General features: G+C 51.6%; 1 protein-coding gene across 10 annotated transcripts in view; it reads left to right on the top strand.

The window, feature by feature from the left end:
- The window catches only part of ARHGAP17 (Rho GTPase activating protein 17), a 45,005-nt gene that overhangs the window by 4,756 nt on the left and 23,472 nt on the right, over nt 1–16,777 (top strand). For 9 of the 10 annotated variants that reach the window (XM_059862141.1, XM_059862133.1, XM_059862134.1 and 6 more), the window contains exons 2-3: nt 13,005–13,044; nt 16,559–16,663. In XM_059862141.1, the coding sequence (XP_059718124.1) occupies nt 13,005–13,044; nt 16,559–16,663 (145 nt within the window). The remainder of the gene's footprint in view (nt 1–13,004; nt 13,045–16,558; nt 16,664–16,777) is intronic. The other variant, XM_059862142.1, reaches the window with a different exon arrangement.

Here is a 16,777-nt window from a genome sequence, read left to right as displayed (position 1 = left end):
GGGCTGAGGTCAGGCAGGGTGGGAGCAGTGTGGGGAGTGACAGCCCAGGGATCACTGCTGGAATGAACATCCTGGGATGGGGCTGTGGGACAGGAGCTGCACTGGGGGCTCTGCACAGGCCCAGAACTCAGCCAAGTGGAGTTTCCCTGTGGCTGGGAGCAGGGAAGGAGCTCAGTTACACCAGCAGCCCTGCTCAGCCCCAGCAGGCTCAACAAAGTCTGGGTATCAGTGCATTTATCAGTTTCCTGCACCCTTTGGGGACCTGTGACACAATGGAATGGCTTGTGCAGCTCGGGAGTTGGATTTTTCTGCCAGCACAAAGTTCCAATTATAGAAAAGCAGCTATTCTGTGTTCACTTTGGGGCTGCTGCTTGTGGTGAGGCTTGGCAGCCGAGGGGGTTTGGGGCTGTGTTATCACAGTCATAGAGCACAGGTGAGAGGAACAGTTCCAGAAGTGGATTTTGGAAGTTGGATCCAAGCCGTGGTCTAGATTGAATTTTGTGAGCCTGTCTGTTAATCCCATTGATTCATGTCCCCTTCAAAGCAGATTGCTGAAGCCAAAGGAAAATCACCTGAAAGTACTGAAGGTGAGGACTTTGTAGTGAGTTTATTCCAGTGTTCTGTCTTGGTGGGGAGACCCGTGGGGCTGAGCTGCTGCTCTGGGGAGCTGCTGGATTGCTGTGCTGGAAGGACCAGAGGTTCCATCTCTCAGTGGGGAAAAAAGCAATGTATTCTGGCCTGCTTTTGGTGTTTCCTTTAGGTTTTGTAAAGGCAGGGAGTTTATCAGGATCTTGTCATTCCTCATGGGCCAAGATGATCTCATGTTCAAAGTCCAGGTCATGAAGAATCCTGAAGGTCAGAAATTACATTGTACTTTTAAGAGACTTCTCTCTCATACCCTTACAAGGGCAGCAGCAGGTTTTAAATCAATGAGTAAGTAGTTGCTCAGCCCTCAGTTTGAAAGGCTCATCGCTTGTGATGTGCTTCCAGACCACATGAAACCTGGGAATGCCTTGCCCAGGTCCAGGAGTGGTGACGTGGGCAGGGTGTGATGCCCAGGGATCCCGTGGGTGGCATTTCCCACCTGTGAGCTCCCAGCTCTGAGCCAGGGGTGGGAGCACACCCCTGTGTGCTGCCATCTGACAGCAGTGTGTCTTCAGTGTCCCACCTAACCTGGGGAAGCCATTCCCCCTGCACTGTCACTGCAGGCCCTTGGGAACAGTCTCCCCACTCTTTCTCATCAGCTCTTTCAGGTGCTGGAAGGCCACAGTTAGGTCACCTCAAAGCTTCTCTTGCCCAGGGAGAACTAAACTAAACAACAAACTAGATTTTGTTTACTTGAATAATAAATTGTTGTGAATTCCAGTAGGAGCAGCTAAAGCCTGGATGAAAAGAAAAAAAGTAACTATAACTTTGTGTCCCACTTGTGTGTCAGGTGCTGAGTGGGTAAAATACTCGAGATTTTTGTTGCAGAGAAAGAAATTAAAAGATTCCAAGCTGGGGGATTTGGGTAGTATTAATTGCTTCTTGCGTGCGTGTCCTCTTCTCCTTTGGCTCTGTTTGAGCTGCTGCTTGATGAAGCAGATGAGAGGGCTGATAAAATATTCACAGTCCAGACAGACACCCTGGGATCTGCTGTGCTGCAGCAGCTCGGGCTCCTGTTCTGCCAGGGTCAGGACAGGGTGAGGATAAAGGGAGCCTCTGTCTCGGGAAAGCCTGCTCTTACCCTGCCTTCAAGGGAAGAATGAGGGCTCCTCTTTCTGTGCAGGTGACTGCCAGGTGGTTCCAGGAGGGTTTGAGGTGCAGGCCAGCAGGAAGGGCAGTGCCAAAGCTGGCACGCTGTGCTCTGCCACAGCAGGTAACCAGAGCCTGAGTCACCATTCCTGGCTGGAGCTGCTGGGGCAGTGGGAAGGGATGTGTCCAAGGGGGTTAGGTGCATGCAGGGTGCAGGGTTTGGTGTCTGACAAAACAGCAGCATAGGGAGGGAAAAGTGCACCTGGATCTGCCTTAGTGGCAGTGGCTCCCCTGAAGGCACAGGAGGTGCCTCTTTTCCTCCTGGTGTTTATTCATATAAACAAAGTAATCCCCACCGTGGCTGATTCCTTGATTCTCACTTGATCTGATTATTCTGAAAAATAAATGTGAAAATTATTTTTCAGATTTATTAATCGGAAAAATAATTTTCAGATTATTTCAGAATAATCTGAAAATTATTCACTCTTCAGGGTGAATAATTTTACTATCAGGTTATGCCCAGAGTCAAAATCTTGAAATAGTCATGATTTGATCTGCTGAAATAGCCAGAGGTGATGTAAGAGTCTGTTTCAGCCTGATGCTGTAATGGGATACACTTGGAATTGATGAAGGCAAATGTATTTCTTAGACACTTGCATGTTATTTTAAGGTTATGATAATGGATCTGTGGCCAGAGGTCGTTGTATTAGCCATGATGAAATGCCAAACAACAGGATCTCTCTAGGAAGGGGTTAAATGAAAAGTGTCTTTGCGTGTTAGAAATGTTTCCTAACACTGTGCAGAGTTTCTAGAGAGAAGGGAATTGTAACTGAAATGAAGTAGCTCTGATCTCAGCCTCCAGGAGAGCCTGCACCCCCAGCCCTGGGGCTGCTCTGAGGCAGCAGTTGGCCGTGGCACAGCTCTGATCTCAAACCAGGGCAGTTTGACTAAACACCAGTTCAGCTGGGTGAGGAAATCTGATTGCAGTAATTCAGAGCCAAGTGCCTTCACAGCCCTGGTGACATACCAAGGGATTTGGATGGGTTACTGTACTAGATTCCTTTTTCCAGGCTGTTTGACTGTTGTAGTACCAGTCTGGAAGGCTACACTTGATCCTTGGTCCCTTCCAACCCAAACCCTTGCAGGACCCCCTGGTTTTGATGAAAATTTATTCCTTAGGAAGCAAACAGCCTGAGAACCTTGGAGCTGGAAGCTGCTATTCCATGGCTGATCCACAGCACAGTCGGGATACTTGTGCAACTCCTCACCAGGAAACAGCTCCTCAAAGCCAGCTGGGTGAGGTCACAGAGCTCCTCTCGCTGAGGTGGAGCCTCTTTTCCTGGACAGGGATTGTGTCTGCTGGAGTTACTGCACTGCAGAGTGCCAGGACACCCCCATCCAGAGGGGTGCAGGATGGCCACATGGCTTTTGGGCCACAGGGATCAAGAGAGGAGGAGTTTTTCCTTCTGTCTTGCAGATTGTCCTGTGCTTCACATTGCTGCACTGAGCTTTTTGTATGCATAACCTCGCTGGTTTCTCAGGACCCCAGTGATGCTTCCAGAGTGAAATTTAAAATTAATTTATTGATAAGTGGTAGCTTGTACAGCTAATATTGTACAGACAAGGTAGGTCACTGGTGAGAGCTGAAAGTGCTGTTGTACACACAGGTAACACATCCTCCGTGTTTAAGGAAGCTGCTTTAGCCAGTGAAAGGAAAGTGAATTTCTAAGGTGGGCTGTTTTTTAGAAGATAAATTGTCCTGCAGGCAGTTTGAAAAGTCACAGCTGAGATATGGCTGTGGCAAATACAGCAGTTATTCAAATGCAGACTCTTCACATATAAATATCAAGCAATTGTTAGGAAACATCAATCCCCAGATTAAAAATTCCATTTTCTGTAGGAAATGAAGGTGATAAAAACCTGATATTCTCACCAGAGAAATCGGTGTGTGAGCTGGGCTTGCAGCTTCTCTCTGGGTTGAGCCCTGAGCTGCTCTGCCCTGCTGCAGAGTGGTTTCACAGGCAGATTAAGTGTTCTGAGCTCCTGGGGTTTGTGGGACAGAGCAGCAAGCTAAAGTAATCCTGCTTTTGTAACAGCAGGTCCAGGCGTGTGTGGAAGTGCAGGATCACAAGCTCTGGTTGGTGTGAGGCTCCTGCTCTGCTCAGAAGTGCAGGGGTTGGGTTTCAGAGGCAGGGAGGGGATGGCAGGGCTGGCGCTGGGCGCTCCTGGCTCTGGGTGTGCCGTGTTCAGGCAGCGGGAGAGCAGCCGAGCAGGAGCCCCGTGGGATCCCGGGGATGCCTCACCTCCTCCTCCTGCAGAAACACAATCAGGGGCTCAGCCATTAATTGTTAATCAGGAAATCAGCGCAAAGGCTCCCTTGTGAAACCGTGGGCATAGGGAATAGTGCCTGGTTTGTCCCCAGCTGACTTTACATAACTTCTGATCCCGGATTCCCTTGCAGCCTTTTTGCTGTCATTTCAATGCTTCCAGCTCCTTTTTGCAGCCTGACTTTCTATTCCTGCTTCATTGTTCTGCCTTTTCTGCATTTCCTTGTTTTGCTTCTTGTGTTGATTCAGTTTGGTTCCTTCTCCAAGGCTTTCTCTTGCCAGTTTTGTGAATCCCCAAACTTAAAATAGATCAGGCTGGACAATACATTAAAAAAGAGCGGTGTTGCCTTTGGTGAAATAATAATATCTGGAGTGGAGTTTTTGGACACTTATGCAAGACTGAAGCCATTGAATCCCTGGGTGCCCTGTGCCAGGGCCTCACCCCCTTCCCAGATTTTAATATCTAATCTAAACCTGTTTGCTGTCAGCATGAAGCCATTCTCCCTTGTCTTGTCAAAGCTTAAAAAAAAGGAACCAAATACACAAAAAACGCCCAGAGTTTTTTCAGCAGTTCAGTGAATTTTGTTCATTCCTGTAGTGCATATTTTTCCAATTCAGACATGTCTGTCCTGTAAAAAGCTTGTCTGTGGAAAAGGCAGTGCTGCTTCTTGGAGTCCTTTCCAGCAATTGACAATGCAAGACTTCTGGCAAAAGAAATCATGAAGCTCAAAAATGTCTTGAGTCGGTGCTAATCCACCTGTCTCATGGCTGGAGTGCAAATCAGGATCTGTTTGGAAGTTCAGGAGATGTTGGAGGGTGTTTTGGTGGTTTTTAAAATTTCCTTTTCACATGTGGAGTTCTCATGTCAGCAGGTGGTTTGGCAAGGGGACTGCGCTGGCTCAAATGTACAAGCTGCCAAAGGCACAGGGGGAATCCCTGAGCCCCCCCTGTTCCCAGTGGCTGAGCCCCCCCCTGTTCCCAGTGCCCGAGCCCCCCCTGTTATCAGTGCCCAAGCCCCCCTGTTCCCAGTGCCTGAGCCCCCCCTGTTCCCAGTGCCTGAGCCCCCCCTGTTCCCAGTGCCTGAGCCCCCCCTGTTCCCAGTGGCTGAGCCCCCCCTGTTATCAGTGCCCAAGCCCCCCTGTTACCAATGGCTGAGCCCCCCCTGTTCCCAGTGCCTGAGCCCCCCCTGTTCCCAGTGGCTGAGCCCCCCCTGTTCCCAGTGGCTGAGCCCCCCCTGTTCCCAGTGGCTGAGCCCCCCCTGTTCCCAGTGGCTGAGCCCCCCCTGTTCCCAGTGCCTGAGCCCCCCCTGTTCCCAGTGCCTGAGCCCCCCCTGTTCCCAGTGGCTGAGCCCCCCCTGTTACCAATGGCTGAGCCCCCCCTGTTCCCAGTGGCTGAGCCCCCCCTGTTCCCAGTGGCTGAGCCCCCCCTGTTCCCAGTGGCTGAGCCCCCCCTGTTCCCAGTGCCCGAGCCCCCCCTGTTCCCAGTGCCTGAGCCCCCCCCGTTCCCAGTGCCTGAGCCCCCCCCGTTCCCAGTGCCTGAGCCCCCCCCGTTATCAGTGCCTGAGCCCCCCTGTTATCAATGCCTGAGCCCCCCCGTTCCCAGTGCCCGAGCCCCCCCTGTTCTCAATGGCTGAGCCCCCCCTGTTCCCAGTGCCTGAGCCCCCCCGTTCTCAGTGCCTGAGCCCCCCCTGTTCCCAGTCCCTGAGCCCCCCTGTTATCCCAGCCCTGGGCTCTGCTGTGACCTGTGCCCAGAGCCCTGCCAGCCTGATTCCAGCTGCCCTTCCCTTTGTTCAGTCCCTGGAGCTCACACCTCTGGCCACCTCTGGGTGGGACATGCCTTTTCTGGCAGCCAGGCCAGTCCTGGAGCTGCTGGCAGTGGGCTGCTCCTGCCGGGCCAGGGACAGGAGGACACAGCCCCTTGTGCAGCAGCCCTGCCAGCTGATGTCACCTCCCGGGAATGAAATGTCGGCCCCGGGGTGCAGTTCCTTTATCAGTTTAAGCTGATCTTAAGTGGCTGCTGTTGCTGAAAGGGACAGATTTCCCTGTCTCTGTCCAGCCTGTCCTGTGCTGCTGCCCAGCCCATGCCAAGCAGAGGGCCAGGGCTGGGAGCAGTTGGGTGTAGGGGATGTGACTGCAGCCCGAGCTGCTGCTGGCCAGGGAGGGCTGCAGGGACCTGCAGCTCACCTTTGGGAAGGGGAGTGCTTCAGGCAGGGCCCCTGGGCTGAGGGAGGGGCAGGCCAGCCCTGCTCCGGGCCCTGGCACACACCTGGGTGCCTGCAGGGCCCAGGTGAGCAGCCCTGGCCAGGTGCTGGCCCCCAGGTGCTGCAGGATCATTTCTTGCTCCTGGTGCCCAGGTTAAATTTCACCTGGAGCTGCTGCTGTGGCCCAAAGCACAGGAATCCCTGTTCTGGCAGCACCTGCTGCTTTGCTGGCACGCAGGGGTTGTAAAATTACACCTGACATTCAGGAATAACAATTCAGGAATTATTTAGATTGCTTTCTGCTGGCCTGTGTCTTACAGCAGAACTGTACCCAGCTAATTTTACATAAATGAGTCTGCATAAGTAAGATGTTGTTGCTTGCTTGGGAGAGACCTTGTGTGAGAATAAACTTTTAAATGTAAATAAATACCTGGCAGTTAAATATTAAAAGCAGTTACCAAGACGTGGTGTGGAGCGTGTGTACCTTTTTATAATAAATTATGTTAATGAACTGACATGTTTGGAAAGCCCAGGTTCTGTAGTAAAGTATAGCATGAGAAATGTAGATTGTAGTACTGAAGGGGGAAACAGCAAAGATAGGAAATACATCATCATTGGATAAGCTACTCCAGAAACTTTAAAAAGTTTGTCTCAGGTTCTTTGGGGTTTTTGGTCACTAATTTATGACAGCTTATGATAGGACTTTTTTCTTTGGGGAACAAAACATGAGACCACTGCTGGATTTTAGCAGTTAAAATGTTAATCCCCTGCAGCAGCACTTTGCCTTTCCTTCAGAAGCTATTAATAGTTTCACCAATGCACTTTTTAAAAGAAGTCACATTGTTATTTGCCTGACGGAGGTTTGGGGTTTTTCAAAGTCAAAAAGAAGTGGGGGGAGCTTTAATAGCTGTGACTTTGTCCCAGGTGTGAAACAGGAGCTCAGCAGTCAGTGTTGGGTTTGCTGGGATAGCAGGTGATTGCAAGCACCGAGTTGTAAATCTGTAGTTGCACCCAGAGGTTTACAAGCTGTTGGACTCATCAGGCTGCTCCCTGGAGCATGGCCTCCTTCCCTCAAACAGCACTGCTGTAAAAGGGCTTCTCCCTTTAGAGCACAGTGTATGCTGGCCTGTAGAACGTTCAGCTCAAACTCATCTCAGGTTTGCTGGGCTGTGGCTCAGAGGGACCAGCCCAGCTTTGCTCCTGGTGAGCTGCCCGTGTTTGCTGGAGCTCTCAAGGTGTGATGTTAAAGCCACTCAGCATGTGGTTTACAGGGAGGAGCTGTGCAGGGCCTTGCTGCAGTGCCTGTCCCTCCGAGAGTGGCCTGAAAATAGCATTTGGCTTGAGCTGTGCTTGTTCTCCAGGGCTAAATTTACTGCCTGGCTTTGGAGCCCAGCCCTGGATCCATTTCACCGAGGCAGGAATTCCAGTCCCCTCCTGTGCAGAGCCTGTCCTGGCTTTCCCTGCCCTGCTCAGGAGCTCTCTGCTCTCCTGCCAAGATGATGATCTCCCTGCAGCCTGCTCTGCCTCTCACTAGAGCACCAGCTCCCACTCCAGGGCTGGGCTGGGAGAGATCAAAGCTGAGCTTGCAGATGAGTGACCAGGCACAGTCTGATGGGGGAGCTCAGTGCAGATCATAAAGAGGGAAGGCAAAGCAGAGAAATCTTCCTGTCCCCACTCCCTGAGGCCTGGGTTGCAGTTGTGCAGCTCTGAGGTGTTTGGATCACTGAAATGATTTGGAGGTGGTGCCCCATTTTTAGAGCACCTGGAAAGGACTGGAAGCAGGAGTTGCAGTGGGTGGGTGAGCTCCAGAACAGCAGCCTTGGGTGGGATTTCTGCATCACTGAAACATCCGTGGTCACCAGATTTACAGTTTAATCAATTTTAATACGTGCACAGAAGCTTACCTTTTTTATTTGGGTGAAAAATGAGACTAGGAGGCAAACTAAAAGTCATGCTGGTGGCAGGTTGTGGTGTTCCCTAAATGCTAATACTGAAAGTGAGTGGTGACTAGCACCTGACAGTGTTCTCAGAGTTATTTTTGAACATTTGAAACCCACTTCAGAATATTGATGTTTACCTTGGGTCATGCTGGTTTCCATTCAGAAATTAGCCTGAGGTCAAACAGGCAGGAGTGACTTGGTCCTGAAACACCTTGGAGTTGTATTTTCTGGGCAGTTTGTCTTGGTGAGCGTTAGAAAAGCAAACCTCTTTGAAGGGAAATTGTCATCTAATTCTGGACTCCTTGTTTTGGAGCAGAGCTGCTGATCCTTTCATTTTTCCTGGCAGCAAGTGCTGCCTATTGTATGTGGGAAGCAGGCAGGATGTGCTGCCAGCCCGCCAAGGTGCTGCTGTTACCTCACCAGAGGCTGGGCTGGTTCCTCCTGGTGACAAACACAGCTTTGTTTGAGGAAAAACCACCCAGCAGGGAAGGCTGGCTGTAATTCTGTCTCCAGTTTGGGGTGGGTGTCTCCTTGCTCCCACTGAAACCTTTCCAGGAGTTGTGGAGTTGTCCCTGCCCTGCCATGGCATCACCTCTGCCAGGGCCCCCGCCCTGCCCAGCTGCTGGGTGAGTCAGGCTTTGTTTCCAGGGTGACATTTCAACTGAGTCACTTGTTCTGCTGCCACTGGCCAAGCTTTCATGGCTCATGTGTCAGGTTAGCTCTCCTTCCTTCCTGGTCAGCCTTTCAGGAGTGTGGATTTCACAGAATCCTGGGATGGTTTGGGTTGGAAGGGACCTCAAAGCCCATCCAGTGCCCCCCCTGCCATGGCAGGGACACCTCCCACTGTGCCAGGCTGCTCCAAGCTCTGTCCAACCTGGCCTGGGGCACTGCCAGGGATCCAGGGGCAGCCCCAGCTGCTCTGGGTATCTGTGCCAGGGCCTGCCCACCCTCCCAGGGAGGAATTCCTTCTTGTGTCCTGTCTATCCCTGCCCTCTGACAGAGGGATTCCCCCAGCCCCTGTAAAAAGTCTCTTGCAGTGGTTCTGTAGCTTTCACCTGCCTTGGAGATCAGCCCTGCTTCAGTTCTGATGCCCCCCGAGTGATGGGCAGGACCAGGGGTCTCTCAGATACTCCTCAGATGAAGCATCATACATGGAAATGTAAATTCTTTCCTGGAGGAAGATAAACACTTTTGTCTCGGGAATTCCCATCTGCTGTTTCCAGATGTTCAGAGGAGACTTCTGGCCTGGGAGTGTGAAGGAGCTGCAAAGTGACCAAGTCATTTAGGGGAAAAGTGGCAGAGTTTTTAACCTGTGGGCTGGGAGCTGTTCTGCCCACCCTGCCTGGGCTGGGCCAGGCTTTGAGCTGCAGCAGAGCCCCGGGGCTTGGCTGGGCTTCAGGCTAGGTCAGAAAGAAGGGAAAAAGTAAAGGGAATTAAAAGGAATTATACCATAAAGCACTCTGACAGGAGTTCAATTAGGGCCACATGGAATGCATTTTTAAAATGTCACAGCAAGCCAAAGTATTGTGATGAACACGTCTAGAATAAAAAGGTCCAGCCTCTCCCTGTAAAACCAATTGGATTTTTGCTTGGAGTGAGTTAAGGCCTTGCCACCCACGAGTAGGAAATGGCACCAGCATTTCTGTTCCATATCCTATTTCATGCTAAGTACTGCATTTAGTGTCTTGAAAAGGAAGTTTCCCTGAAGAGCCACGAGTTCTGTTAAAGATGACAGTTTCTCAGTGTCCTGGCACCACGGGGGCAGGCTGGCTGTGCTCAGGGTTTTGGCTGAAGGTGGCAGCTGTGCCCGGAGCCTGCCCTGCCCTGCTGCCACCCTGGGCTGTGTCGGGGAGGCTGTGTGCCCAGGGGTGACCTGGGGGAGCTGCTCTGGCTGAGGAGCAGCTGTTTCTGTCAAATTCCAGAATCCTGCAGGGCAGGGGCAGTGCAGGCACGGGGGCAGCACACAGCTCTGCACAGCTGGCTGGGGAGTGCTGCTTTCAGAGAGTTCAGTGGTTTCATCCCCTTGTGTCCTTAAGAGGATTATTAGAGCCATAACAAATGATTGTTCCCTTTTACAGTCAGTCTTTTAGAAGGCACTGCTGGCTCGAGGGCTCAGTGCCCGTTGGTTCATGTCAGGGTTCCTGTGGTGTGGCAGAGCAGCTCCAGCTCTCAGAGGCTCCTTCCCCAGGGGAGAGCTCCATTCTGCCCCAGTGGAGCACAGCAGATATTTTATTTTGGCTTTGGGCAGCTGCAGCCTGTGCTGTTGCTGCAGGTGGGGTGCCAGCCCTGTGTGCCCAATCCAGCATTCCCAGGGTGCTGCCCGTGCCCTGTCCCTGTGCCAGCACCACCCCTGGCACTGCCACCTCTGTCACCAGAGGGCTGGGGAGGCTCTGGGCTGCTCAGGTCCCATTTCCCTGTGGATCCTGTCCCCAGGGCACAGGGACAGCTCCTGCAGGGCCATCCCATGAGGGAGGGGGCAGGAGGGGCTGGGCAGGGCTGATTACCCATCACTAATGGCTTTGCAAGGCAGGTTTCACTGAGGGGAGTTCAGCAAACAGCCCTGGCTGCTGCAGCCTGGCCTGGGCTGGGCTCAGGGTGTCCAGGGCAAGGAAGATCCAGTGCAGGGTGTCCAGGCTGCTGGCCTTCCTTGGGGAAGCCCTTGGGAGCACTCTGCAGCTCAGCCTTCCACTGCTTGATTCCAGAAGGGTTTCTTCACTGCTTCCATTAGATAAGGTGCAAATAAGCCCTAACAAGGGCTGAGGACAGAAGTTTAGCAGTGAAAAAGAAAGTCTGTTCTTTTTTAGAAGTTTGCTTCTTCCCTGATTAGCTGGCAGAAGGAATTAGCATCCCTCGAAGCTGGATGGAAACTCCAAACTGGTCATACCTGTAATTCCAGGGAGACAGAGGTTATTCCAAGGGAGACAGAGGTTAATTCCAGGGAGACAGAGGTTAATTCCAAGGGAGCCAGGTCCCTTTGATGGTTTGCTGCTTTCCCCTGTGCAGAGAGGAGATGGGCTGTGCTGCTATCACAGGGTTGTGTTCTCTCTTTCATGGTTGTGATCACTGAAAAACAACATTATTTAGTGGCTCTTTCTTGGCTTCCTTATTGAAGGTGGAATGTGGGCCTGCAGGAAGGGTGAGGTCTTCCCTGGCTGCACTTCCCAGCCTGACATCACCAGCAGGGCTGTTCTGCCTCTGCCTGGCCTGGCCCTGCTCCTGCTGCCAGCCAGGGCTGGGGACAGCATCCCCAGGGAGGACACCTGCACTGTCCCACGGGGGCTTTGGGTCAGTCAGAGAAAAAGAAGTACAATTAGTTTGCACTTCACAAAATGATCCATGGTATGTGGGTAGCACACTTAAACTGGGAACAAACTTCTGCTGGCACAGGACTGAGCCACTGTTCACTGCAGTGGATAGAATATCCTTGGGAAAAGGAAGGCAAGGGGAGACCAAACTTTGTGTTACTCTGAAATTGTATGGAAGCTCTATTCTAGTGTTTGAATTAAAGTTGGGGTTACAGCAGACTGCGTTACGCAGTGATAGAATATAAATATATAAATAATGAGTGTAAATAATTGCTCTCTAACAGGATGTAATTTCCGTCAGACGCAATATTTCTGTTTAGGTGGGAGAAAAGTTTATCAATCTTGTCTGTGTTTTCCTCAACAAATAAATATTGCAGTGCTGTCAGAGTATTTCAGCTGCTTTTGTCTGAGTCTGGCTGAGCCTTTGAGCTTTTACTTTATCCTGGAATTTAATTATTAAATACCTTATGGTTCACAACTAGTTGAAGCGGACAATGTGCTGTAAAATGGAAGTCAAAAGAATGCTTTAAAAGCACCAACCCAAACCTGAAGGAATCTTGTCCTTGGAGGCTTTTGGCACGTTCAGCTGCTGAGGGCTGCTCAGGAACACGAGCTTGCTGTGCATGCCTGGGTCTGCAGTGGGTTATTTGACAGATTGCAGGAGCTGATAAAGCCTGGAGTAGCTGAGGGACTCTGGCAGCAGCAGGGGAAACTTGGGACAGGAAGAGTGTCCTGGAGTCCCTCCAAGTGCTCCCTGGTGTGGATGTGTAGTAACGGTGAGCACAGAGAGGGAGAGATTGGGGAACTGAATTTATCTTTATTTTATAGGCCTGGCAAAGGGAAACTCGATCACTGTTAGAGCCACAGAGCCACCAACAAATAAACCTGTGTCAACATTGAGCAGTTTACAGTTTGTGTGAGCTGGGCTGCCAGGGGTGAGGTGTGTGCAGGGACAGGAGTGTGTCTGCAGCCTCTGGAAGTGTGGGGAAGCCATCAGGGCTTTTCTGTGGAAGGCAGCCTTTCCTGGGATTGCCATTATTCTGCTGAGCTTGCCAAGTACCAGAGCCTCTGCTCAGTGCTGGGAGTTCGGCAGGATGAGGGGCTGGGGTTTCTGGTGAAGGCTCTGTGTGTGTGGAGCTTCAGGCTGCTCTCCCCAGTGAAGCTCTGCAGTGCTGCAGCTCAGAGAGAGGATGCTGCCTCCCCTGCCCTTCTCATGGCTTTGATTTCCTGTACAGCCAGGTGCATGGGCTCAGCTGGCTCTGGGTTATTCCCCGTGCAGTTGCAAACCCCACTTGGAGCTTGTGCAATGCATTTGTGCTGCAGGCTGGGCACTCCAGGGGTGCCAGGGCTTCCCAAACCCCCTGGGACAGGGGAACACGGTGCTGTTTGCAGTCATGGGGCCATAACTGGAACTGAGCAGGTTTTGTTGGAATTGCTGAGGCAATCTGTGACCCTCAACATGCCAGTTGTCTGACAATGGTCTTTTTTCCTCCCTTAGGGCTGAGAGAACAGAGGTACTCAGTGAAGACCTGTTGCAGGTATTGTAACATGTTTCATGTGTATTTTTATTAATGCTGTGATGTGTGAGCCTTCTGAGGTTTGTGGAGTGCCTGATGTGGGGAGAAATCCTGCACATGTCAGGGATGGAACCCTGGATTTTTCAGCACCTGAAAAAATGGGTACATTTTGAGTAGAAAACTCAGTGACTTCTGTTTCTGAGTGCAGTCACATGGCTTGGTGGAGTGGAGGAGGAACCATCCCTGTGTTTAATGAGATGAACAGGCCTGCTAAGGCCAGCAGCCTTTGGTGCTGCTGATGTGCCAGTCTGTCTGGGGAGGGTGAGGAAACCCTGCTGGGCACAGCTGGTTTCTGTCCTCATGGCTTTCACCTGGACACATCAACTGAGCCCTAAGAGAAGTGGCCCAAGATCACCCCAAGTGCTCACTAATAAAGTCTGTTAGTGCTTGAAGTGAGTGTACAAATGCTTCTTGTGGAGCTGTGATACTTGTTCTCAGACTTGTCATGCTGCCTTCGGTTTGTTTGCAGACTTGTCATCTCTGTGCAGATTTATCATCTCATCATGGTGGAATTTAAACTGCAACTGTCACATTAGCAAGGGTGACTGATTCCGTGGAGCAGACTTGTCCCACATAGTTGTCTTGCCCTGGTTTCTCTGGGAAGGGTTTGTGAAAGGAACACAAACCAGCGAGGGCTGAGTGTGGTGCTCACTTGTGGCTGCTCCCAAAGCACCTCAGCCTGAGCTCAGGCCTGCAGTGGAGCAGGGAGCTGGGGCAGGTGATGGAGGTGCCTCTGCTTCACAGCTCTCCAGGTGCAGGAGGCAGCTGGGGGGGTGTGTCAGCCTTCAGACAGGAATTCAGCACAAACACCCAGAATTACAGAATCCCAGACTGGTTTGGGGTGGAGGGGACCTCTCAGCCCACCCAGTGCCACCCCTGCCATGGCAGGGACACCTCCCACTGTCCCAGGTGCTCCCAGCCCTGTCCAGCCTGGCCTTGGACACTGCCAGGGATCCAGGAGCAGCCCCAGCTGCTCTGGGCACCCTGTGCCAGTGTAATGGTGACCCAAAACATTTCACCCCCTTTTCAGGGGTGGCTTTATTTAAACTAAAAATCCCTTCCCAGCTTGACAGTTGTGTTCTTCATTTCTGAGGAGGTGTGCAGCTCAGTGGCACGAAGGCTGTTACACACCTTGGGAGCCTGTGAGAGCCCAGCTGGTTTCTTGCTTAGTTGCAGAGTAGTAACAAGAAGTGAAAGCCAAAAGCTCTGCTGCTTGTTGCCAAAAAAATTTTGCAAGCAAGGCTTTCCCAGGCCCCGAGCAGCCTGGCTACACCCAAGTGGAAGAATTTACTCACTTGTTTGTTTGCTCTTGGGGGCTTGAGCAGGGGCAGGAGGCTCTTATCTAACCCAGGAGTTTGGAAACATGGTGCTGCTCACTTCACAAACATGGCTCACAGTGGGGCTTCTTTATATTTAGCCCAAGCTTTGCCACAGGATTGTTAAGCTTTGTTTTGTTCTGTTTTCTGAAGGGTTGTGCTCCATTTCAAGTGTCTGTTCAGTGTGTTTCATCTGAAGACAAGGGCTATAATTCAGTGCTCAAAAGGCCTTTACAATAGCCCTGCTCTCTGGCAGGGCCCTGTGGCAGATAATAAAGCAATTGTGTGATGTTCTGGATCCGGGGATGGCCTCAGGGGACAGACAGCGTGGCCCCTGGGTCACACTGTCACTTCAGAGGTGGCTTGAAGGAGATTAATGTCCTTTGTGGTGTTCTTGCCATCTCTGCCCTAGAGAGCAGGGCAGAGAGGAGAGGGCAGGACTGTGAGGCTGTGGGCTCAGTTCCTGCTGTCACCCACCTGCCCTCTCTGCAGCTCAGGGTGCCTGGGAAGAGCCCTGGCAGTGTGTGTGCTGCAGAGCTTCCCAAGGAGCCCCAGCCCAGGCAGGGCTGCCCAGGCTCCCAGAGGTGCCTCAGCCCAGGGTGGCACCTGCTCCAGGTGTGGGGCAGCCTGTGCTCAGTGCTGGAACTTCGTACTGCCTGGCCTTGAAAAGTGAATTCTTCTGTAACTGGAGGATGGCTCAGAGTGTGGTGGTGGTGTTTGCCCCCTGGCAGGGTGGGCAGGCCCTGGCACAGGGTGCCCAGAGCAGCTGGGGCTGCCCCTGGATCCCTGGCAGTGCCCAAGGCCAGGCTGGACAGGGCTGGGAGCACCCTGGGACAGTGGGAGGTGTCCCTGCCATGGCAGGGGTGGCACTGGGTGGGCTTTGAGGTCCCCTCCACCCCAAACCAGTCCAGAATTTCATTTTGAAGGTAGCACAAGAGAAGTGAGTAATCTTAGCTGCAGCATTAGAGCACAAGCCATACCTGCTTGTTCATTGATCTCCTTATGGACTTCTCCCACCTGGATTTAATTTTGAATTTGGTGCTCCACGCTCTGTAGATAAAAGGCAGAGCCTTGTGCTCTCAGAGCAATCTCTGGGCAGTTTCTCTGCAGCTTCTTCTACCCTAATAGATTTTTACTGATCCTTTTGAGCACTTCAACATGGGTTCATTTTGCCCTCCTGAAAATATAATAAAAGTGATTTTAGAGCTGTTTCAAAAACTGGAATCTGTTCAGATTATTTCTATAGATGAAATCTACTTTTTTTTCCCCTTGCTTTTTAAATAGAATCCATTCCAAAGGGCCTCCTGTTATTCTTGGTGAGTCATCAAAATGCAGATAAACAGCATTCTTTGGGTGCTGTGCACAGAGAGCTCCGTGCCATGAGCAGTTCTGTCCCCCTGCTCATCACTGTGTTTGTTTTTGGTGTTCTTTGAAATAAAATAGTCCAAATTCCCTTGCTTAAAATCCCTTAAAAGAACAGTTTATCATGTATATGTTTGTCCTATTGACAGGCTGTGTATTAAGCCATGTTTGAATGAGATGCTGATAAACAGAGCTCTTGTTTGGGCTTTGACTCCTGGCTTTTAATTCCATGTCCCATTGGAACCTCAGGAGTCTCTGCCTGGAAATTCTGTTCTGCTCAGCATGTGGGAGCTTTGTCCTTGTGTTTAACAGCCAGGGAAGGACATGCAGGAGGAGCTTGGAGTACAGGTTTGTGCAGTGGGAAGGAGCTGTCAGATGTGTCTTCAGCACCTGCTTCACAAGGTCACAGTGAAAACTGCCAGTTTTCCCACAGTTTTCTCTCTGATTTAGTGTCTTAGGCACCTGCCTGTGCCATTCATCTCAGATGCCAGTGCCACCCTGATTCCCTGTTGCTGAGATGCCAAGCAGGGCAGTGCTTTTTCCTTTTCCCACTTTGCAGTGCCATGAGCTCTGACTGAATTTCTGTGCCACTGAAGAGAAAACCAATTTCAGTTTCCCCCCAGGCGTTTTTGCTGTCAGGCACTTCTGCTGAGCAGCTGCACTTCTTGTGAGCTGGAGAATTTGAGAAATCTGCAGCCCAGAGCAGCGTGTGGTACAGGGGGAAGGTTTTCTGCTGAGGCCAGGGAAATAACTTCTGGTTTTTGTGTTGTTTGCTCTTCTCCCCTCTGGCCGAGCAGATCGAGAGGCGCCTGGACGCCGTGAGGTCCGTGTGCCACCTGGCCCAGAAGAGGCTGATTGCCTGTCTGCAGGGCCAGCATGGCACTGACCCTGACAAGAGACACGTGAGTACAGCTGGGAGTGCCACCAGGACAGCCCAGCTCTGCCAGGGCAGCCCAGCTCTGCCAGGGCAGCTCGCTGCTGCCACTGGTGACACTGCGGTGACAGCCCAGGGACAG

This window comes from Haemorhous mexicanus, chromosome 17 (genome assembly GCF_027477595.1).
Source record: "Haemorhous mexicanus isolate bHaeMex1 chromosome 17, bHaeMex1.pri, whole genome shotgun sequence".
In the NCBI taxonomy this organism is placed as follows: domain Eukaryota; kingdom Metazoa; phylum Chordata; class Aves; order Passeriformes; family Fringillidae; genus Haemorhous; species Haemorhous mexicanus.
The sequence above is the reverse complement of the archived record's forward strand: the minus strand, read 5'-3'. Positions and strand labels throughout refer to the sequence as shown.